Source organism: Melozone crissalis, unplaced genomic scaffold (genome assembly GCF_028551555.1).
Source record: "Melozone crissalis strain CALT ecotype California unplaced genomic scaffold, PUWL_Pcris_2 ptg000007l_1, whole genome shotgun sequence".
Lineage (NCBI taxonomy): Eukaryota > Metazoa > Chordata > Aves > Passeriformes > Passerellidae > Melozone > Melozone crissalis.
In genome coordinates, this window is record NW_026535785.1 from 7,069,719 (window position 1) to 7,091,330 (window position 21,612).

Here is a 21,612-nt window from a genome sequence, read left to right on the forward strand (position 1 = left end):
CTTGTGAGAGCTGGACTAGAGGGGAGCAGAATCCGCAGAGACGGGTGCTCTCCTTTCCCAAGCTTTGTGCTGCCCTGCCTGCTACAGCCTCTGCACCCTGTGAAGAATCTGCAGCTGCCCTGCAGGATCAGGAGTGAGGGGCAGCTGGGGATGCTGAGAACGGGGCTTGCAGCCAAACTTGGAGCTTTTGGGATTGAGCCTGAGCTCTCTGGAGCCACAGATTGGCCTGTGCTACCTTTGCAGGAGCTCAGTGGGATGTAAGACAAGAAGCTGTGGCGTTTGTTTGGTTTGGGTTTTGTTTTGTTTTCTCTTAAGAGGGTACTCCCAGGGGTGCCATGGCTGCTCCAGAGCTCATGTGTTAAAGACCAGGAACAGGGCAGTTTTTACTTTTGCCTGCTTTGATGTACTGATGTCCCTGTCCAGTATGTTGTTTGTCACAGTCCATGACCCCTTCCAGCCCCTGACACACCAGCTCAGACCATGCAGCTTTGCCTGTGCCAGCAAGAGGCACTGTGGGTGTTCACAGTGTGCCAGCCTGGGTTTTGATGCTATCCACAACCTTTTGCCCACACGTCCTTTCCATTACATCACCTTTATTACACGCTTTTTTCCTAACATCGAACCCAGTCCCCACCCTGAGTCCTCAAAGCCAGGCAGGGTGGCTGTAGTTGGGGTGCAGAGCTGGGCAGAGATTGGTAATGGGGGATTCAAGTCCTTCCTGCTGCTGGTGGGGGACATGAGGGAAGGGGTGGGGAGTGGAAAAGGCATCCATGGGGCGATCTGTGGGTGCAGTGCAGCCCTTCTTCCCTGCCAGGCACAGCCCAGAGCCCCCAGCCCTGTCTCTGGCCCCAGGTAGGTGCCCCCACAGGGCTGGGAGCCCTCCTGGCACCCTCCAGCAATCCCCCAGCACAGCCTTCTGCACTCGGGGACCAGCACATCGCCCCAACTCTGCCCTCACTCTCCCTGAACCCTCTTGTCTGGCTCCCCAAAGCCACGTGGAGCAGCACAGGCATCCCCAAAATACACAGGGAGGATGCAGGGACACATCAACACAACCACACGGGCCCTTGGCCGCGCTACCCTACACAGCGCTACATGCACAGCGCCCGCCTCGGGCTCTGCCCTCCGCTCCAGCCCCAGTAAAGCCCAGTAAACAGCACCAGTTACACCCCTGGGGTGCTGCCTCAGGGGGTGCCCCTCAGTCAGGCAGCAGCTGCTCCAGCTCTTCCTCGTTCAGGCCATTGGTGGTGACAATGTGATCCAGCTGCTTCATGTAGCGCTCCAGGTCCTGCATGAAGTGGGGGATGCGAGCCTTCTCCAGCACCCCAAACTCCTTCAGCCGATTCACATCCTCATAGGACACCTGGCAGGAAGGAGATGGGGGTCAGTCCCCTCACCCCAAACCCTGGCAGGTGGCATGGGCAGCATCTGGTGCCCTTGCAGCCCCCTGCGTCAGTCAGAACACCCCTGCTGCTCGTGGGGAGGCAGCAGGAGAGCTGCTGGCAGTGTGGGATTTGCAAGGATTTGTGGGTTTGGTAATTTTCGGTCGGTGCAAGGACAGGTGACAGCAGGACTGCTGTGGCCAAGGGCCAGAAAGGCTCAACCTGCTGGGTTAAGCCTCTTCCCGAAAGTCTCCCACAGAGGATTATGGATTGTCCTGTCCTTCCTTGCATCCTACCCAGCACAGCCTTTCCCTGGTACACAGAGATCCATGAGCGCAGGGAAAGACAAAGAGCTGAAGGGCTGCCAGGCAAGGGCTGGTTTTTGGGAAGCCAGGAGATTGAGGGAGCCTGTGTGAGCTTTGGGGTGGGATGGGACTGTGGGATCAGCCACCCCCTGCCCCAGTCTCAGCCTGGCTCTTACCTTTCCAAGGGCAGCCAGCAGTGGGAAGTTGATGGTCTGCCGATGGCGCAGGATGCGGAGAATCCCGTCCAGGTACACCTGGTCCTTACTGAAACAGCCTGGAGCAGCAGAAAAGGCCTGGGAGAGGACTCCTGGCTTCCAGCACCCTCCCCTTGCCTGAATGTTTGCTGACCACAATAACCAGAATGAGGGCACTGCCCATGAGTGTGCCAGGGCTCAGGACTGCCAGGTCCCAAGGGGTGCGCACTGGGGAGGCAGCCGGGTGCAGCCAGAGCCACAGACCCCACTGGGATACTTCCCAAGTAATCACCAAGTAATTTTTTTAAGGATAAACCACTGCAAGCATCCATATGTATCCAAATGTTTCCCTTCCTTTGCCTGCTGCTTCCCCAAGAGCTTGTGCCACTCCCATGGGGAGGGATGCAGGGACTGGGTGCTGTGGCTGTGTTGGGAGGAAAGGGTTAAAAGCAAAACTCTAATCTGGAGGATTGTAAATTGCTCAAGTGACCTTGCACCTGGGTGTAACTCTTGATAAGCTTGTGAACAGCAGGCTGGTGACCCTTTGATCTTGTGTTCCTCTGCCCAGGTGTTGGGTGTTGCTCTGGGGATCCCCCAGTCAGTGAGGTAATGCAAATAAATTTATTTTCTGTGTTCTAGCCATGAGTTTGTGCCTGTTCTGGCTGCCTGTGCCAACTCGCACTCTACAGGACTGGTGATGCTCAACCTACACAGCAGCAGAACATACCACACTCTGTTTTTTCTTAAAGAAATATATATGGTAAGTCAATAGAATTCTTCCCAAAGCCCATTGACCCCGCAGTGGTACCTGGCTGTGAGGTGTCCGTCTGGCCCCGCTTTGCCCGCACGCAGTACTCCCACCGGACCCCAGCATCCTGCACGTACTGCTCCAGGTCCTGGAAGAGGGCAGAGAAGGAGAGGTGGCTGGCCCTCTCGATGGTGTAGTAGAGCAGGGCAGCCCGCCACAGGAAGGGCTGCTTGCGGAACAGGACGCTGTGCAGGCTGGCCAGGCCCTCCTCGGTGGGGTTGGCGGGCTTCAGGCTGTACTGCTTGCGGCCCTCGGAGCTGTGCCACGGCTGCCGCGTGTTGTTCACCCCCCGGATGTAGTGGGTGCCTGGGGAGAGGGGAGAGCAGTGAATGCCCCAGCGTCCCCAGCTCTGCCCCACCCACAGCAGCCCAGCTGACCGATCTCGTGGCGCAGCATCCCCTCCAGCCAGTGCTGCCGGGCTCCGGCCAGGTTGATGGCCAGCGTGGGCCGGCTGTCCTCCACCATCATCACCGCCTGCGACAGGAGGTCATCGGTCAGCTGCACCACCACCTGCGGGAGGAGGAGGAGGACACGGCCATGAGCGGGGCTGGGCTCTCAGCAGAGGCTGAGATGTGGCAGATGGCCACAAAAATCCACTGACACCACGGATGGTGCTGCTTGGCGCTGCTGCACCATCACTGGGCTGTGCTGCAGATCCCCAAAGGAATGACAGACAGCAAGAGCCACGGGGGGTGGGGGGATAATGAGAGGAGATGATCTCATGCAGGGATGAAGTAGCTCCTTTAATCTCTTTACGGCCAACAAAGCTGAGCAGGCACTGTGGGGGGAGCAGGCAGCCCCTGGGCAGGCTCCTGCAGCGCCCCTCTGGCTCCAGCATCACCTCCCCAGCTTGTTCCCATGGGCTCCCCAGCCTTTTGTGGCCACACAGGATGGAGACCCTCTGGAGAGCTGCCTGCTCCCCCTTCTGCATCCCCACTGGCAATGGGATGGGGCAGTAACTCTGGCCATCAAAACAACCCCACTCTGAACACCCAACAGCACCAGCTTTGTAATGGCTCAGCACTCTCCAAGAAACATCTCCTGAGGGATCCAAGGTTTTGGCTCCATTTTCAAGGACTTCTCCACAGATTCTCTCATTTGAGGCTTCAAGACATGAGCAGTGAGGATGGCTCCATGCCAGTCCACCCTCACAAGAGGAACCATGTGTGCTGGCCACAACTAAAAGCAGGGATGAGCATTGCATGTGTAGGGCTATTCAGTATCTTTATGCCGAAAAAAACCTGGTATTTTGAGAAACATGGCTATCACAATTGCTGGAGCCAAGAGAGCTGCTCACCAGAGCCAGCATCACTTTCTGACCATTTGACTTCAGATCTGCAGCAACTCAAAACTGCAGCATCACCAGAGGATGGTCCCTTGGAGCTCTTTCATCTGAGGTTTGCAGTGGCAAACCTCAGGATAGCAATCAAAATTCCCTACATACCTATTAACTCTATAAACCACCTGTTATTTCACAACTGACACTTTTCAGGATGAAAATGTGCCTGTGTTGCAACATGACAATTCTTCTCTTATTAAAAAAAAAGAGAGGAGACTGAATTGGTTTGCTTTAAGTCAGATTTATTATTATTATTGTGAAAGCCAAAAGTGCAGCCTAACAGAGTCCACCATTGGGCAAAGAAACAGCATCAATTACTTACAGTGCAACCGCTTACCTGGGTTGAAATACATCAGTGTGAAAAAGGAATCCCTCCAGTGCTGAGCCTTGCCAGTTCACCTCTGACTCCTCATGCAGAACCAGCCATCCAGGAGCAATGGAAAGGGACTCTGGGCAGTGCCAGAAACCACAGCTCCTTATGCTGCAGTCCTTCTCCTGCTACAAAACCTCATCCTGCTGAGCAGCACCACTTGCCTTGTTTTGGGACCCTCCAGCTTGGCAGACACAACCAGGGCTGCAACTCCAGCCAAAGAGCAGCTAGACCAGCTCCCCAGGTCTGACACCTCTCTCATTCTGAGCAGCATCCCCAGTGCATCCTTGTGATCCATGGTTTGCTCAGCTTTTGTGAATGCACTGATGGAGAAAGAGCTCATGCCAAGAAGCCAAGGGAAGGCGTCTGGTGGTCGCCATGGCACCAGGGTATGGGTTCCTGGGTTCCTGTCTCTCCTGGCACTGCTCAGGACCTCTGACAGTGAGCAAGCAGCTCAGAGGTAGAGGGAGGCCATTGATGGGATCCCAAGAGACAGCAGCTAGCACTGTTTAGGCTCACAACACTCCACAACCCCAAGGATTGCCATGCAGCACTTACCAGTGGGGCCAGGTGTTTCTCTGCTGCAAGCTGTGAGCCCACTGAAATCCATATGGAAACCTCTGGCAGCACCATGCCTATCCTAAGTCAGAAGAAAAGCAGAAGAGCTTCAGGATGTGCAGCTTGGACCCCAACAAAGCAGCTTTTGAGGGCACAGGTTTAATTCCAGCATGAGCACTTACCCAGGAGCGGCGCTGGGAGCGGGATCCTGCCTTTGCCGGTCGGTGCTGGGGACAAAGGGGCTGCAGGGGCTGCCCCAGCCCGGCCACGCTGCCTGCCAGGGCTGCCCTGGGCAGGGACACACCAGCTGCTGTGCTCTGCGCTAAGGCACCCCCACAGAGGGTTCTTCTCTTTCAAGCAAGCCACCACGATTAGTACAGACCAGGGAAGCAAAGGGCACGGCAGAACAGACACAGATGGTGAAAGTCAGGAATCAGAGATACAGGTGCAGGGAGGGAGACACAGCCTGGAACCACCCAGCTCCCTGACAGGGTGTGAGATTATCAGTGATGCACAAGTTTTGGTGTTGTACAGAGTGCAAGTTCTGCCAACGTGGCTGTATTGAGAGCAGGTGAAACGCTTCTCTCTTCTACCCCAGACACATCCCGCAAAATTTCCATTGGACAGAGAGGAACAAACCAATGCTTTCATTGTTTCCAAAGCACTTATCAAAGGCCCCAGATAAAACAGCCACACCAACGTGCAAACAGTGACTGAACTCTGCGCTGCCTTGAATCACAGAATGTCCTGAGCTGGAAGGGACCCACAGGGTTCATTGAGTCCAGTCCTAAGAGCTCTGAGCCCAGGGACAATTACACAGGGCTGGAAGGAAGCCAGTTGTACACCAATATGTAAGAAAATCAATGGGGTTTTGCCCAGCCAGGGCTCAATTAATGGAGAACAGAGTAGATGAATTTAATCAATTAATAAACCCAAGAGATAGAGCTCAACTAGCAAGGTGTAAGTGCAGGTCTGTAAGACTGGCAGCTGCTTGGCTGGGTATTGGGACTGGCTCTGGGCACTCAAAGGCAGATGAATCATAAGAAAACATCTGCAGAAATTTGTTCTGTCCCAGGCAAAGGCTTAGGAGGACCAAGGTGCCAAATCCACACCCCAGGAACACCCTCAGGAGGCATCAGGGCAAACCAAGGGTGTTTGAGAAGGAAATGAAATGTCCTTGGGCAGGAAGGACCTCAGGGGAGCTTTTCCTGCATGGAACACACTGGACACCACTGGGTGAGGTGATACTTTGGAGAAATGCTCACCAATAACCCTCTTGGGAGACAGAGGTGAAAAATCAGAGGTAGGAAATAGAGTCTGGCCAAGAAGCAGTGGTGAGGAAGCCCCCAGACCAGCCAGCACTGCACAGTCCCTGCCCTGCAGCCAACCCACACAAAGCCAGGCCCAGAAATCCTTCTCAGACTTTGAACCAGGATGGTGAAAGTGTTTTGCCCACACCTTGCTGGCAGAGGGGATAAAAAAAGCTCCTTAATAGCAGCTGTGGCATGCTCCATGCTGGATGCTGCAGGGAGTGCAGAGAAACCAGGTTAGGAGATGTTGAACTTCTCCCCTGGCTCCATCCCACGTGGCTACTGTTGTACCTTAACCACGTATTTCCCAGCCTTAAAACCCAAGCCTGGGGTTTCAAAGCACCATAACCTGCATGTCCTGCAGGACAGCAGGAAATCCCTTCCCCTGGCTCTGCTTTTGGATGTGTGGGTTAAGGCAGCTGTCAGAGAAGTCTGCCCTCCCACTGCCAACAGCAAGAAATGAATTCCCAACAGTAATTGATGCCTCATGCATGCAGCAAAAGGCTCCTGGCATGGCCATGCAGGCAAGCAGCAGCTGCTCCCTCTCTCTCAAGCACAGAAGGGAGATACACATGGAAAACATCACAGGAAGTTTGTGGGGAACCAGCACCCAAGTCCTAAAGCCGGGGTATGGTGCAGCGGGAGGTGAAGGGACACCACTGCTCAGAGCAGAAAAGCTTCCTCTTTGTAACCAAAACATTTCTTAATCAGAGTCCTTTTTATCAGAAAATAAATATTTAGCTGTGTTTTACAAGTGATAAAGCAGGGATGTGATTACCTCTCCCACACAGCCCTCCTTCTGCATGTACTTTCGGATCACGGACCAGATCTGGCACTTGCTCAGCAGCCGCCCGCCCGTGGCCACCTCGAAGCTCTCGTAGGTCCCGTACTTCTCCAGCACAGCACGGATGATCCTGATGGCCTGTGCCACACAGAAAGCACAAACATAAGCACAAACACCTCCCTGCTCACAAATACAGCCGAAGATCCCACATGGAACAAACCCAGTGAAGGCAACCACAATTAACACCAATAAAATCCTATGGGGTTTTGCACGACCTAAAAAACCAAGGAGACTGAGCTGGCTGGAGGTGGCCACCAGGACAGACAGACACTTCACACAATCAGCACCACCCACAGCATATTCCTTCTGCTTTTTGTCCCCCTTGCAGAAATGAGACAAAACAGAAGAGAAACTGCATCGTCGCAGCGTGGTTAAATCCATTATTATTTTCAATCTTTTTCTGCTTTCAGTTCTCCTTGCAAACTCCAGTGCTTGCACAAAGACCTCCAGCTTCTGAGCTTGCTTTTTATTCTCAGAGTTTCTTACTCCAGGGCTGAATTCCAAGCTCAGCAGTGAGGCTGTGCATCACCCTCTGCAGTGATGCTGCTTCAAACAGCATCTCAGCACACCAGCCTGCTGTACACCCAGCAGCCTTCTAATAAAAGCATCACGTGCTCCATTATTCACATTAACATCTATGGAGCATCTATAAAATATGAACATTTATTAGCACATTTCCTCCCCAAAAAGTGAGCTTCCATTGCAGACATTTTCAAGCAATTACTTTCTCCAGCCATAGGAATATATATTAATATATTAATATTAGATTTTATATTCATATTATATTAGTACATATTCCAAAGCAGATGACTTTCAACCAGTTCTGGAGTTTTTCCAGCAGTTCTATTGCCTCTGCAAACCTGGCTGGGCTGCTGCCAAGCTTCCCAGCCCTGGACCACTTGTTGTCCCTCCCTAGTCCCTAAGGTTACCCAGGATCAGGAGATGGGTGCTCACCACCAGCACAGGTGCTCAAATCATCCAACACCCCATAGGAAAAGAGGAAATGGCTCAAGTTGTGCCAGGGGAGTTTTAGGTTGGATATTAGAAAAATTTCTTCATGGAAAGGGTTGTCAAGCATTGAAACAGGGCAGAGGTGGAGTCACCATCCCTGGAGGCATTTAAAAGATGTGGATGTGGCACTTGGGGACGTGGTTTAGTGCTGGGATTGGCAGTGCTTAAGTAACAGCTGGACTTGATCTTAAGGGTCTTATCCCACCTAAACAATTCTATGATCCTAAGAGGGGCTTTAGGTCCGCATCTGGTGAGCAACCTCCTCTACCCCTGCAGAAGGTCCTGATTTTCCTTCCCTGGGCAGTTTTCACAGCTGGTTTTTATTCTCAAGTCATTTTTACTGAGTCTTTCCAGGAGAAGCTGTGCAGAGTTTTTCTGCTGTCAGTTTAGTTTTCTGGGGTGCTGGGGTGGGGGTTTTTGGGTTTTTTTCTTTGTTTGCTGAACAATCAGACTCACTTTTACAGCACAAGGTACCTTCAGCTGACCACTGCAGAAAAACAACCTTCCATCCTCCCACCTCTGCTCTCTCTCCTCCCAGAGGACCCAAACCACTGAGCCAAGAGAAACCCAGCACAGCTGGTGCCCAGGAGCAAGACAACCAGAGAGCTCCTTCCTGACCCTCAGAGCACATCCTGGTGAGCAAAATTCCTGAGATTCCAATGTCCTGAGCATCCCCAGATCATGCACCCAACATTGCAGTGCGACAACAAATCCTCCAGCTCTGTGCTGGTGCCACTCAAATTCACGTGGCAAACCAGGGATGTGATCTCCAGGGTGAGGAGCCTCCACAGGGCTGGAAGAATCCTCCTGGCTTATTCAAGTTTTCTATTAAGAAGATAAAATAAAATAACCCCCCAAGCACATGCAGAGCAGCTGGAAGCAGGGAGATGATGTTGGTTTGTCTGCTCATGTCCAAGGATGCTGACTTAGCAAAATGTCTTATTTGTTTAACCTCCATGATTAATGAAAAGGTCTTTGAAAATAAAAGCAGTTTATAGCTAAGAGTTAGCTGCCAATGAAAAATGCTTCCCAAAATAAAAGAGACGGGAAGGAGGTTACTGCAGGGCAAGAGCAAAGGAACAGTGCCATGAATGCTGCCCCATCCCAGCCTCACCAGAAAACCTGGAGAAACATTGGCAGAAATACTCAACACTTAGTATCTCTTGCAAAAGCTTCCAGAATCCACAGTGGTTACAAACCTTCATTCCATTCATACAAAGCACTGCCCAGAGAAAAATAATCTCAGGAAAATAATCTCAATTATTCATCTTTTATTCTGCTGCAAGCCAACTGCACCAAAGGAAAAAGCACAGGGAGAAAGAGCTCTGAGCAACTCATTTTAGTGCAGGACTCAGGGAATAAAATACAGGAGGGAAATGCCAAAAGCTGAGAGGTCTTTGCAGGCGTCAGAGTGTCTCCCCTGCAAGAGCCTCACTGGCACAAATTCATCTGGGGCAGAGCTATGGTACACACTGGGAATGACAAACTGCTCAGAAAGCTGTGTGCAGAAAGGGCCTGAACCATCTGGATAATAATCCAGGCAGAGGCATGGGCAGTGATGCAGGGAAAAGTAAACAATCAAAAAAACAACAAATAAATCAGTGAGGAAGTTGTTACTTGAATAAGTAACTCCTGACTGAGAGGTGCAAAGAAACACCTCTGGTGTGCCAGCCTGAATTTAGGATAACAGGAGGTTTTTAGCTGCTCACAGAAAGGATGCTCTTCCTGGAGGCAGGATGCTCACTCCCCGGTGCAAACTGGTTCTGGGACACAGCCAGGCTCCCAGCTCCAAGCACAGGCTGAAGGGACAGAGCAGCTCTACTCCTGCAGCCACAAAAGGCTTGTTTGTGGCACAGCACCCTGGGAGCACTCCTGCCTCTTTTCTCCTGATGAATGACCAGGAGCTGTTTTCTCAGTGCCATCCCCATGGCAGAGAGCAACTCAGAAATGTTTCAGTAGTGTATAAGCCATGGAAACAGTTAAGCAAAATAATACAGACTCCTTAAGTGGAGTCTTCACCAATTAATATCATTACTGACCATGTTTGCTGATGCCTTGAGGATGCTGTTGCACTGGACAACCTTTAGGCCTTCCAGAAAACAAGCCAGACTTAACCACCAGGTAATTCAGGTAAGGAGCACATCCCATGCTGTCACCCATGTGCTCCAGCTCCTCTGCTGTTGGTTCTACAGCAACAGGTGCAGATGCATACCAGCAAGGTGTCTCTGATGGAGCACAGCTCCCAGCACAAGCAGGAGCCAGTTTGAGCATAGAAACACAGACTGGTTTGGGTGGAAAGCGACATTTGGGATCATTTAGTTCCAATCCTCCTCCATGGGCTGGGACACCTTCCACCAGACCAGGCTGCTCAAAGCCCCATCCAAGGTGGCATCACCCAGCCCCAGCATGACCCCTGTCACCATGGAGGAGGTACCATTCCTGCAGGTGGGCGAGGTTACTGAAACGTGAGGTTTGAGAAATCACAGGGTGAGTGTAATGAAGGCAGGACACAAAAGGTGCAAGGGGAGAGGGACTGGGCACCAGCTGGGAGGGAAAGAAGGCCAGGTTTCACATGGACAGGGGGAATGGTAAGTTGACTGAGCATGGTTTTATGCTGGACATTAGTAATGAATTCTTCCCCGTGCAGGTGACGAGGCCCTGGCACAGGCTGCCCAGAGAAGCTGTGGCCACTCCATCCCTGGAAATGCTCAAGGCCATGTTGGAAGGGACTTGCAGCAACCGATCTGGTGGAAGATGTCACAGTCCATGGCAGCAGGGTGTGTAGGGTAATTAGAAGGTCTTTAAAACCCCTTCCAACCCAAACCATTCCAGAATTCCATGACCATGGACCATCTCCCGACCAGCCCACCAGGGTCCGTCCCACACCGGCCCCTCCTTTCTCCTCCTCCTCCTCCTCCTCCCAGGCCGAGCATCCTTCCCCAGCCCCGCCTCACCTGAGCCACGAAGCGGTCGGAGGCGGCCCCGTACTTGTCCAGGACGGCGGCGGGCACGGGCTCCGCGTACTCGAACTGCGGGTCGTAGGCGAAGCTGGCGCGGAAGAAGCGCTCCCGCTCCGCCTCCACGTTGCGCGGCCGCAGCGCCACGAGCAGGCAGGGGCTGCGCCGCCCGCCGCCCTCCTCGCCGCGGCCCCGCGCGATGTGCGGCAGCGAGGCGGCGGCGCGCAGCCCCCCGCGCCCCGCCGCGCCCTCGCTCCGCCGCGGCCCGGCCCCGGTTTCCGAGAGCCGGCGGCTTCCCCGCGGGCAGCGCGGCGCGGGCGGCGGCGGGGACGGGCAGGGGCAGAGCGGAGCGCCATGGCCCGGCCCCGAGCCCATCGCCGCCCCCGAGCCCGCGGCGGCCCCTGAGCCCATGGCGGCCCCCGAACCCATCGCCCCCGAGCCCGCGGCCTCCAGCGCGGCGGCACCGGGCCGGCACCGGGGCTGCGCCGGCTCCGCCCCCCGCACGCGCCGCCGCCCGCCAATCGGCGCCGCGCCCCGCGCGCCGCAGCCAATGGGAGAGGAGCGCAGAGGGAGAGCCCCGCCCCTCGCGCTGCGCTCCGCGCCGCGGGATCGGGGCGGACCCGGCGGCGCCGCCGGCCCCGGGAGCGGCCCCAGCTCCGGGAGCGGCCCCGAACCCAGCCCCAGCCCCAGCCCCGGCGGTATCGCCAGGCCCGGAGGCAGAGCCGGTGCCGGTTGCACTGCTTCTCCCGCCTGCATTGCTGCCTCGGCTGCTGTGTCACCACATCTGTATTGCCACCCCGGCTGCATCCCCACCCTCTTTGCATCTCCAGCCTTGGCTGCATCGCCACCCCAGGATGTGTCACCAACTCCAGCTGCATCGCCAGTCCCAGTTGCATTTCCAAGGCCAGTTATGTTTCCATCCCGGTTGCTCTGCCAGCACCAGTTGCATCATGCTCCAGTAGCACCACCAACCCTGGTTATGTCACCAACCCCAACCACATTGTCACCCACATCATGTTGCCAGCCCTGGTCACATCACCAACCCCATTGGCCTTGTGGTTTTTCCCAAAGCCCTGTCTCTTGGAGTGCCTGCAGGCAGCAAACACCTCACGTTCTGGTTATGGCTGGCTTCACCGTCCGGCTCTGAAGGACAAGGCAGGCTCAGCACATAGAAGCAAAGTGTGTTTATTATTTTGTAAATCTGCTGATTTCGAGTTGGTCTTGCCCAAGGAGCCTAGCTCGCTGCTCTGTAAGCCACACCTGCTGTGCTGCCCCCATGCTACCTCTGTGACCACCTGGCAAGTCAGAGCCTGCTCTTAAGTGAGTTGCTCTGTCCCAAGTGAGCAGAAGCTACAGCACCACAAGTTCACAGCCTCTAAAGTGCCTAAAAATGGCTTGCTAGCAACAAGGGCTCGTGCGTACGCTGGAATTCACAAGTATGATGTTAATGAGCTGGCAGCATGGTTAATTATCCACCCGCTGGTGGGAAGTGACAAGCCTCTGAAGTAAAATTAATCACCATTCCCGAAAGAACAACCAATCAGTGTGGAAGTGGGTGCCAGCCCATCCACCTGAGCTGTTGGTCTTGCTCACTTTCCTCCAAACTCAGCTCCAAGTCCTTTGCTCCCCTGCACGGCAGTTTGTGGTGCCGGCCAACACGGAGGGAAGCTGGTCCTCCCTCCTTTCAGTTCTTTTTAGGCTCCTTCTGCACCTTGTGTTCATGGAGCATCTTCCCCAACTTCCCAACCTCTGGGCTGGACCTCGCCTGCCCTGGCTCCCCCTGCTCCTCCTTGCTCCCCAGCAGGATTTCATTGATGTAACTGAGGGTCAGGTTGCTGAAGATCATGTTGAAGTGGTGGGCACCTCTCAGCTCCTGCACGAACACCTTCTGCTCCTGCTGCTCCCGCCACCGCTTGCACAGCTCCAAGCTGCGTGTGCTGACACTGTCATCGCCGTCACCATAAATTATATCCACGGGGTCCTCATAGGGGAAACGCTCATCGTAAATGTAAGTCTCTGCCGTGGGGAAGCCCGTGCCATAGAGGCAGTACGTGTCCACCCCAGGAGGGGGCAAATCCTTCAGCAGGTCCTTCATGTCCTCCCACATGTACCAGCCATCCTCCAGGTTGACGTCGGTGAAGAAGCGCTGGTAGTCGCGGTAGGTGTAGTTGTAGGAGGGAGTGGAGATGAAGACGTGGCTCTCGGGCCAGGCCAGGGTGGTGGGGAACATCCAGGGGCTGGTGGTGGTCATGCGCTGCTCCTCACGGAGCTTGATGTTGGACATGAGCGGGATGCCCTGCTCGTCACCTGCGGGACACGCGAGGGCTCGTCACAAAGGGCACCACAGTGTCCCCACACAGACTTCGGGGCCATCACAAATGGCACCACAATGTCCCCACACAGACTTTGGAGCCTTTGGAGAGCTGGGCTGGGATCAGCGCTCCCCACAGTGACTCACACTGTCCCCTGCCCTTCTCCAGCTCAGCTCTTCCCCTGCCCATCACCTTCATCCTCACCTTACCCCCCCTGCCTGCAGATATCAAGAACAGCCTTTCAAACTCTTCTCTCCACATCTCTAGCTGCTCAGAGGGCCTGACTGGAGACAAACCTGGATGTGTGATGGCACAGACCAACCTAGCCCTGAACATTCCCTGCAACCCTGGCACCACCACTCCTGCCTGCAGGGACAGGAGCAAGAAGTAGTAAATGGCCAACTTGCATGTTTCCTTCAAGCCTTGATATTTTTTGGTGTGTCTGGAGTCCTAAGACCATGGAATGACCGCAGTTGACCTTAAAAATATCTCTGGCTCTTGTGGCAACAGAGAAAATATTAGCAGGTGACTTAAGGGTGATGCAAGGGGCCAGATGTTAAAACCTTCAAGCACATGATTTTTAATCTCATGCAGTTTTGGACTTGTGACTTGAAGATATCCTGGGCTGTCAGCATTAGGCAAGTGACTGTGGCTTTCTGGGCTGCAAAGAAGCTAAACAGGAACTGAGTCCCCCATCTCTTTCATCATTCTGCCCTTTCTCTGCCCACTACCACCCCTCCATTTCTGCAGGAGGGAAAGAAAACAAGGAGGTGTCTGCACACGAGGAGTCACCCACCGGACGCCAGGATACGCAGGGGCTTGACAGAGCCTCCCCAGGGGGCACCCAGGGAAATGAAGCCCCCAATGTACTGATCCTTCCAGGCTTGTGTCTGCTGCAGCAGGAAGTAGAGGACGTGCAGGTTGCCCATGCTGTGTGCGATGAGGAACACGGGTCTCTGGTACTCGTCGTGCATCTCCTCGATCAGTGCCTTCAGGTTCTGGAAGTACTCGGGCTGCTGCTCTGTGGGCAAGAGGGGAGCACGATGGCATGAGGGTCATCCTGCTTCCCTCTGAGCATGGGGGACATGGCCACAACCCCCAGACTTACGGGGTCCAACCCTCCAGTCGTAGGGAGCCGCCCGAACCGTCTTGTCCCTCACGTAGCCGTTGTTGACCAGGTTCTGCACCATGGTGTGCAGGTAGCCTGTGGGCAGAGGCAACAAGGGGCAGTTAGGTCTGTGGTCTTCTCTGGTCAAGCTTTTTCCATTCTGGCCCTGGTCATGGTCAGAATGTTCCCTGGTAAGCGCTGTAGCTCAGTGCGTCCAGCCAGATGTGGTGACTCCGTGCATCCCACTGAGTCCTGGGGTCAAGGATGGGGTGCTCCCTGCCAGCACCCCACTGGAGTGTGTGTGTGTGTCCCAGGCTAATGTCCCTCAGTCCCAGGGCCCTGGGCTCTCTGCAGAACCAGTCCCTGCTGGAGATACAGGAACACCTTCCCATTTGCAGGGAGCACGTGGGACCCCCAGACACCCTGGCCTCTCCTCCTCTCACCTGCCAGCTTGCTCTGATCCAGGTATTCCACAGAATAGGTCTTGCCAAAGCCAGGAACTCGGATGTGCACCCCTGGGGCATTGGACATTTTCCGAGAGGTTCGGTTGTACACCACCCTGTGGGGACAGGACAGGAGGTGAGAGAAGAGCCATGTCCCCATGGAGAACACAGGGCTGGGGTGGAGAGCACTGGGTAGGGCTTGGACCTGGCTGTTTCCAAGCCTTGTGTGGATGTGAGGTGCACTGGAGCCCAGCCAGAGTCCCTTCTGCTCTCCTGACATCCTGGGACAGGAGGCTCTGATGGAATCAGCTGCCACAGCCCCCTGACCCTGCAGCTCTGGGCAGGGTTACAGCATCTCCAGTGGGTGCTCAGGGTGGTCTGGCTGGGCTTGAGGACATGGCAGGGACTTGGGACAGGGACAGACAGAGCAGTAGCCACTCACTTGTGTTCCCAAACAATCCCGTGGTCCTCCCATTTTTTTTTCTGTGTGTGCCAAATCATGGCCAGGGGGAGGAGAGGGGAGGGAGATCCTTGGTAGGTCATTTCCCCAGGGAGCTCCCGTGGTAGAGTTGGATGGTACCTGGTGTTATCGATCCAGCAGTCAACTCCCACTGGCAGGAAGGTGTTGAGGTTGAGCCAGATGGTGAAATAATCCTCTGTTTTACGGTAGCACATCCAGTTCACCACATCTGGCTTGTCCAGCTTTGCTTCCAGCTGGTTCCCAAGACACCCAGGCACTGGAGGCACCACAGAGGGAGAGCAGAGCCAGTGACAAACCCCCTCCCACTGACCCTGGGGGCTGCCCAAGCTGGGGCTTACCCCACCCCAGGCAATGCTCCCCTGGGGTTGTCTGGGGATGGCTGGAGCAGCATCCCTGGAGAACAATCAGCTCTGCACAGGAGAGAGGGTGCTTGGAGCTGAGATGCTGGGTGAGCATGAAAACAGTGCTGAATTGCATCCTTGGGAACCCCTGGAGCTGCATTTCCCTGGGGTGACCCCCAGAGCTGTCACCCTTGGCTCAGACACACGAGTCCCCAGCAGCACAAAGCATCCTGGATTGCTCCCGCTCCTCCCTGGATGGGTTCCCACCTTCCCCTCCTTGCTGCAGTCTGGTGGAAGAAATTCGTGCTGCCCATTCCTAAAGCAGTCCTGACACCTTGTCTGGGGACAGTGGTCAGTTCAGGGGTGCAGAGGGAGAGTTTCCTGAACTTTAAACTCTCCATACAGACTGGACACATGCAGGCAGGACCCCATCCTGCTGCTGCCCTGAGAGCTGTGCCGGGATCAGAATCCATGGAGAGCTTTCCCTGCTGTGTGCAGGGGCCCAGAGCCAGCTCCTGGTGCCAGCACTGACTGTGAGGGTGAGGACAAGAGGTGAATGACTGCAGGGGACAGTGAACCTGCTGGAATGGGAGCACCGGGTGACAAATCCCAAGGCCCCAGCAGGTCCAAGGACTTGGCTGCAGTACACAGCAGGGGCTGGTGTGGACCTTCAGTGCCTCATGCCATGCAAGAGGGGAAGGAGACGCAGCAGTTTCCTTCCTCAACCTGCCTCACAGCTCCTCCATGCCTGGGGCACATCCCTAGGGGTGCAGGGAGGGTCTAATCCTGTCTTCAAAGCACCTGGGTGGGGACCACACAGGCGTAGGGGAGCCCTGGCAGGGAGTGGGCAGAAGGGATGGCCAGCAAGAGGAGCAGGACCACGAGCTGCTCTGACAGCTCCTGAAGGTGCACAGCCAGGAGCCCCCTGCCCCTGGCACACAGCTCTGAGCTCTGCCTCCCCTCCCAGAGGACATTAGGTAATTATTAAGGGAGTTGTGTGAGGCCACAGGGGTTATCAGTGGTCCCAAGGGCACTGGGGGTTTCCGGGACGCCCGGCCCAGGGGGATGGGTTGGCTCTGGATGCCGAGGGGAAGGAGAGGCAGCCAAGTGGCACAAGGAGCATCTGGGCGTGGGACACGGCCTGGGGCTGGCACTGAGTGGCACAAGGGGCATCTGAGTCTGGCTGGGCATGGGACACAGCCTGGGGCTGGCACTGGGGACAAAAGGAGATGCTCCAATAATCCTGAGAAGAGGCACCTGGTGACAGTGAGCTGGGTCTTCTGGCCACCCCAGCACATGGAGGCCTGTGCCCCCTGATGCCCCTGGGAAGGGAATTTACAAGGTCAGCCCTTGGCATTGCAGCGGGGAGGGATCTTCTGCTTTTTCTCTTCTCTTTTTTTCTAAGGGGAAACTCATGTTTTCATTGTAAAACCTGAGCTCAAGTGCCTGGTGATGGCACAGGAAGGCAGAACCATGCAGAACCATGCAGCACAGAGGCACCAGCTGGTGGTGGCTTCTTCCACCTCCCTGAGATGATGCCCCCACATCTCCTTTAATCTCCCTGTGCCCCTGTTCCTGCTGGCTTGCCCCCAGTCAGAGCTGGCATTGGGTGGGATGTGAGCTGGATCCTCTTTAGCAGCAGCAGAGGATGACTTTGCCATCTCCAGGGAGCGGGAGCAGACACAGGATGGGGTGGGCTTCAGGGAAGGGAGAGGTGGTGGGTCCTGTTTGGGAAGTGGCACAAGAGGCTGTGCTGCAGCCCCAGTGCCTCCGCCAGCAGAGTTCCCCAGACACAAACAAGCCCTAGAACACTCTGTGGGCCGGGTGTGAGATATCAGAGACCCATTTCCTTTCTGGGGTGCCCAGTCTATCCCCTCAGCTCCAACAGGCTCCACCTGGGCATGGCCAGCCCGGTGAATGGGAGGGGACTGAGGAGCTGTGTGACATCGTCGCTTGGTGGCTCCAATCCAGACAGCCAGGACCCATCACAGCCCAACCCCAGTGACCCAGCAGTGGCACAGGACCCAGCCCTGTCTGCTTGGGGGCTGCTGGGCAACCCGAGCTCCCACCAGACCCGCAGGTGCCCGCGCCGGCGCCGCCTTACCGAGAACCACGGGCGGTGTGCTGTTGGTCGGGGGAGCCTCTGGGGTGGTGGTGGGTGGGAAGAGGACATTGAAGAGCCAGAACTGCGCCGTGGGCTGCAGGAACAGCGAGAGCAGCAGCAGCAGAGCCCCGGCGCCGCCGCTCCCCATGGCCGGGATCCTCCGCACGGCTCCGGGCCCGAGCGCCGTCTACGATCGCAGCGCGGGTCCAGCCAAGAGGCACCCGGGCTGCAGGGGAGGGGAGAGCCAAGAGGGGCTGGCCGTGAGGAGGAGGAGGGACGGGGAGGGACGAAGGACTGGCCTCACGGACGAGCCATGGCCTGTCAGAACCAGCCCAGCAGCGCCAGGGGGGTCTGAGAGCCCCGGGAGCCCAGCTCAGGGGTGCTGCGGGTTCAGCGGCTTCCCGGGCCCTCCGTGTCCCTTTGCCACGTTCTGGGGACGTGGCTGCCACGGTCTTGCCCCTGTGTGGTTCTCTAGGGGTAATGCCCCACAGCTGCTCCCTCCCTGCCCCTCTGCTCTCCTCCTGCCCCGGCAGGGGATGCTGGTGCTGGTGCTGCCGGCGTGGCCAGGTGGCCCCAGGTGTCTGGAAGAAGATGGAGGGATTGGGATGGGAAAAGACAAATCTGGGCAGCTCCTTGTGCCACACGGCAGTGCCACATTCCCCGGTGCCATGCTGGGCACTGCCCCGGCCCTGTATCCACTGGAAGGCTCCCTCTGTGGCAGTCCCAGCTGGGGGAAGCCCCTGCAGCTTCAGCTGCCCTGGGAACACGCTCTAGCTGGGAGGGAACCTTAAAAGTTCTTCTCATTTCAAACCCCTGCCATGAGCAGGGACACCTCCCACTAGACCAGGGTGTTCCAAGTCCCATCCAACGTGGCCTTGAACACTTCAAGGGATGGGGCAAAAGCATATTCTCCTGCTGAAGGAAAGATTGCTGAAGGGAAGATGCCTTCTTGCTCCCAGGAAGCGTGAGGTGGGACAGGGTGCTGATGGGCACTGGTGGGTGGGATGGCAGGCAGGGTGGGTTCCCTATGGAGCAAAGGGGTCCCCTCCTGAAGGATGGGGAGGAAGGGCAGTAGAACGTGTGGGGTGGCACCTGCAGGTGCCCCCCGGGCTCTGTGTCCCGGTGACCGAACCCGCAGCCCCCCCTCCCTCCCGCTTCACCGCGGCTCCTGCGGAAGCGCCGCCGGGGCTCGGGCTGGAGCCGCGGCCGCTGCAGCCACAGCCGAGCCCGGAGCCCGGCTCGGCCCCGCCGCCGCTGCTGCTCTGCCCCGGCGGGGCCCTCCCGCCTCCCTCGGGAGCGGCGGAGGCTCCGGAGCCGCTCCCGCAGCATCCGCTCCTGTCCTGCTGCGCATCCCAGGGCGGGCCCTGAGCCCGCCCAGCGCCCGGCGAGATCCCAGAGCCCGGGTGTTCGTCTGGCCCGCGCTGGCAGCCTCGCTGGGCGGTGTGGGAGTGGGGAACGCCAGAGTGGGTCCCCCCATTGTCCCTGCGGTGCTGAGGAAAGCGGGGTTCCCCCCCCCCCCAGCTGTCACAGACCACCCAAAAGCCCAAATGTGAGCCTGGATAGCTCAGTTGGGAGAGCATCAGACTTTTAATCTGAGGGTCCAGGGTTCAAGCCCCTGTTCAGGCGGTGGCTTTATCCTTTAGAAGCCCTGGGGCAGGAGCCGGCACCTCCTCGGGCCGGAGCGGTCCTGCCCGGGGCCGCTGATGCGGGGAGCATAGCCGGGGATTGTGGTTTCCATTAGTGAAGGGCGCTCGGGTGCCCCAAGTGACTTCAGGCAGAGTTCTTAAAGTTTAGATTTCTGCTGGCAACTGCTTTTTTTCTGCGTGACAGCCTCCGTGAAGATACTGATGGGACAGGAGCATCTCTCCTGGGAGGGAAGCCAGGCTCTGTTCAGTGGTGCTCAGTGCCAGAGGCCATGGGCACGCACTGGAACACAGGAGGCTCCAGCTGAACCCTGATAGTGTCAGGAGAACCTTTTCACCCGAGGGTGATGAGTGGAAGTTTCCCAGCAGAGCCCTGCATCACTTTAAGGGAATTCAGTTCATGACCTGTGGGGCCACCACACTGCCTCAGCCAAGCCCTGGACTGCCCTGGAGGTGTACAGACGCTTCAGGATATTTTTGCAAAATAGAAGCTCTTTTAACGGAAAATCAAACAATTTTGGATTAAAAATATCCCCTGTCCTTTGTAAAATTTTTAAAATGTTTTTCAACCTGAACATACATCAGTTGTTCAAGCATAGTAAATTATTTTTCAGGTAAGTTTAGTGGCCTTACACCTCACACTGACTTTCTGTGGAAACAAAAAAAAAAAAAGAGGAATGAGAAGTTATGTATTTCCTTGTGTTTCTGCTGCTCAGCTGGGTAAAAGTGGGGCAGGCACTGCTGCTGCTAATGGGCAGCTTCTCCAGATGTTTGCCTTCTCTTCCTCCTGTCCTATCTTTAGAACAGAAAAAAAATGGTTTTTTTAACTTTCCCTAACTGAAGAGACATGTGTATTCAGTAAATGAATGTTGGAGGAATGCAAAGTCATGTAAGTAAATGCCCTATAAACTGTAAATCCTAAAAGTAAATATGCAATGATTTTTTCCCCCTTCATTTCTTGCTATGGATAAGATATAGAAGAAAATAAATCTATTTTGTGCTAGAAAAAAATCTCACCCTTTCCTTTTCCCAAGCACCAGCGCTGCAGACCCCTGAGCCCCTTTGCCTGAGTGCTGCAGCCTCCTGCTGCTCTCAGATGCCCCAGGATGAGCCGAGTCCCTCTGCTGGGGTGGCACCTTCCCTGTGCCACCCCTTTGTCACTCGTTCTCTGAAAGCCGCCGGCCAGAGCGAGTTCTGCGGCTGTCAGGAGAGGGCACCAAGCCCAAGCAAACGGGGTGACTCCATCGAGGCTCCAAAGGGTAAAGGCAACAGGCTGAGGCCTCTCCTGGTGCACCCTGAGATCTCCATCTGCTTCTTGGTGCCCGTGAGACCTCGAGTTCCCAGACCTGCGGCGTGTCAGGGTCACCCCTCAGCTCTGGGTGGGTTTTGCCTCTGCTGTGAAAGCGTCCCTGGAGATCCTGCAGCCAAAATCCTGCTGCCCTGGAGCGGGGAGTGCCAGAGCAGGACTTTAATCTGGTTATCTGCCCTCTGCTGTGGCAGGTCCGTCATGCCCGGGGGGCCCGGAGCTGAGCAAGTTCTGCCTCCCACCTCCTCACTCTGCAGGGTCCCCGCAGCACCTTCTGGTCCTCTTTCTGCAAAACTCTGAGGAAGTGGAACGTTGGGCAAATTCCCCTAAATTCTCAAATTTGCCTGAAAAATGGAGAAGCTGGAGTGCTTTCCCAGAAGTGCCACTGCAGCCTCACTGGTGACACCCTGCACAGTGACTGCAGGTCGGGAAATGATGGTTGGTATGAGTCTGGCCACTCTCGGACCACCCAAACTTGTGATCCCCTGCCAGGGCTTGACATCTTTTCAAACCCCTCAGAGCTGCCTCCCTCCCTCCCGGCTGGGGACAAAAGTTGCTGTGACTCGGATTCGAACCGAGGTTGCTGCGGCCACAACGCAGAGTACTGACCACTATACGATCACAGCACAGGGGCCCTGCCACCCGCCGGCTCCACGACACTGCGGGAGCGCGGTGGGCACTGTCCCCACACTGTCCCCATCCCTGCACCGCCGTTACCACAGCGGGGACTGTCCCCGAGCACTGTCCCTTCCCCTGGTACCGCCACCCAGCACCGCGGGGACTGTCCCCGAGCACT

General features: G+C 56.0%; 2 protein-coding genes and 2 non-coding genes across 4 annotated transcripts; 1 reads left to right on the top strand and 3 right to left on the bottom strand.

The window, feature by feature from the left end:
• Nucleotides 1-38: 38 nt before the first annotated feature.
• Nucleotides 39-11,507, bottom strand: MATCAP1 (microtubule associated tyrosine carboxypeptidase 1). The gene is made up of 6 exons (XM_054296348.1): nucleotides 11,076-11,507; nucleotides 7,045-7,188; nucleotides 3,067-3,199; nucleotides 2,690-2,995; nucleotides 1,864-1,961; nucleotides 39-1,363 (listed from the first exon to the last, which is right to left on the bottom strand). The coding sequence occupies exons 1-6, from the start codon at nucleotides 11,505-11,507 to the stop codon at nucleotides 1,199-1,201; spliced, it is 1,278 nt and encodes a 425-aa protein (XP_054152323.1). The 3' UTR covers nucleotides 39-1,198.
• Nucleotides 11,508-12,310: 803 nt separating this feature from the next.
• Nucleotides 12,311-18,015, bottom strand: LCAT (lecithin-cholesterol acyltransferase). The gene is made up of 6 exons (XM_054269403.1): nucleotides 17,868-18,015; nucleotides 15,522-15,678; nucleotides 14,942-15,057; nucleotides 14,499-14,594; nucleotides 14,187-14,411; nucleotides 12,311-13,385 (listed from the first exon to the last, which is right to left on the bottom strand). The coding sequence occupies exons 1-6, from the start codon at nucleotides 18,013-18,015 to the stop codon at nucleotides 12,763-12,765; spliced, it is 1,365 nt and encodes a 454-aa protein (XP_054125378.1). The 3' UTR covers nucleotides 12,311-12,762.
• Nucleotides 18,016-19,420: 1,405 nt separating this feature from the next.
• Nucleotides 19,421-19,493, top strand: TRNAK-UUU (transfer RNA lysine (anticodon UUU)). Its single transcript has one exon. It is a non-coding gene; the product is annotated as a tRNA-Lys (tRNA).
• A 1,877-nt stretch (nucleotides 19,494-21,370) lies between these two features.
• Nucleotides 21,371-21,442, bottom strand: TRNAH-GUG (transfer RNA histidin (anticodon GUG)). The gene has a single exon. It is a non-coding gene; the product is annotated as a tRNA-His (tRNA).
• Nucleotides 21,443-21,612: the final 170 nt, after the last annotated feature.

Coding starts and splice junctions, on each gene's coding strand:
- MATCAP1 (XM_054296348.1), bottom strand. CDS start 11,507: ATGGGTTCGGGGGCCGCCATGGGCTCAGGGGCCGCCGCGGGCTCGGGG. Junction 3,200..7,044: donor AGGAGGGCTGTGTGGGAGAG/GTAATCACATCC, acceptor CTCCTCCCGCAG/GTGGTGGTGCAGCTGACCGA. Junction 1,962..2,689: donor GACGGACACCTCACAGCCAG/GTACCACTGCGG, acceptor CTGCTGCTCCAG/GCTGTTTCAGTAAGGACCAG.
- LCAT (XM_054269403.1), bottom strand. CDS start 18,015: ATGGGGAGCGGCGGCGCCGGGGCTCTGCTGCTGCTGCTCTCGCTGTTC. Junction 15,679..17,867: donor CACACCGCCCGTGGTTCTCG/GTAAGGCGGCGC, acceptor TGGTGCCTCCAG/TGCCTGGGTGTCTTGGGAAC. Junction 14,412..14,498: donor CGACTGGAGGGTTGGACCCC/GTAAGTCTGGGG, acceptor TCTTGCCCACAG/AGCAGCAGCCCGAGTACTTC.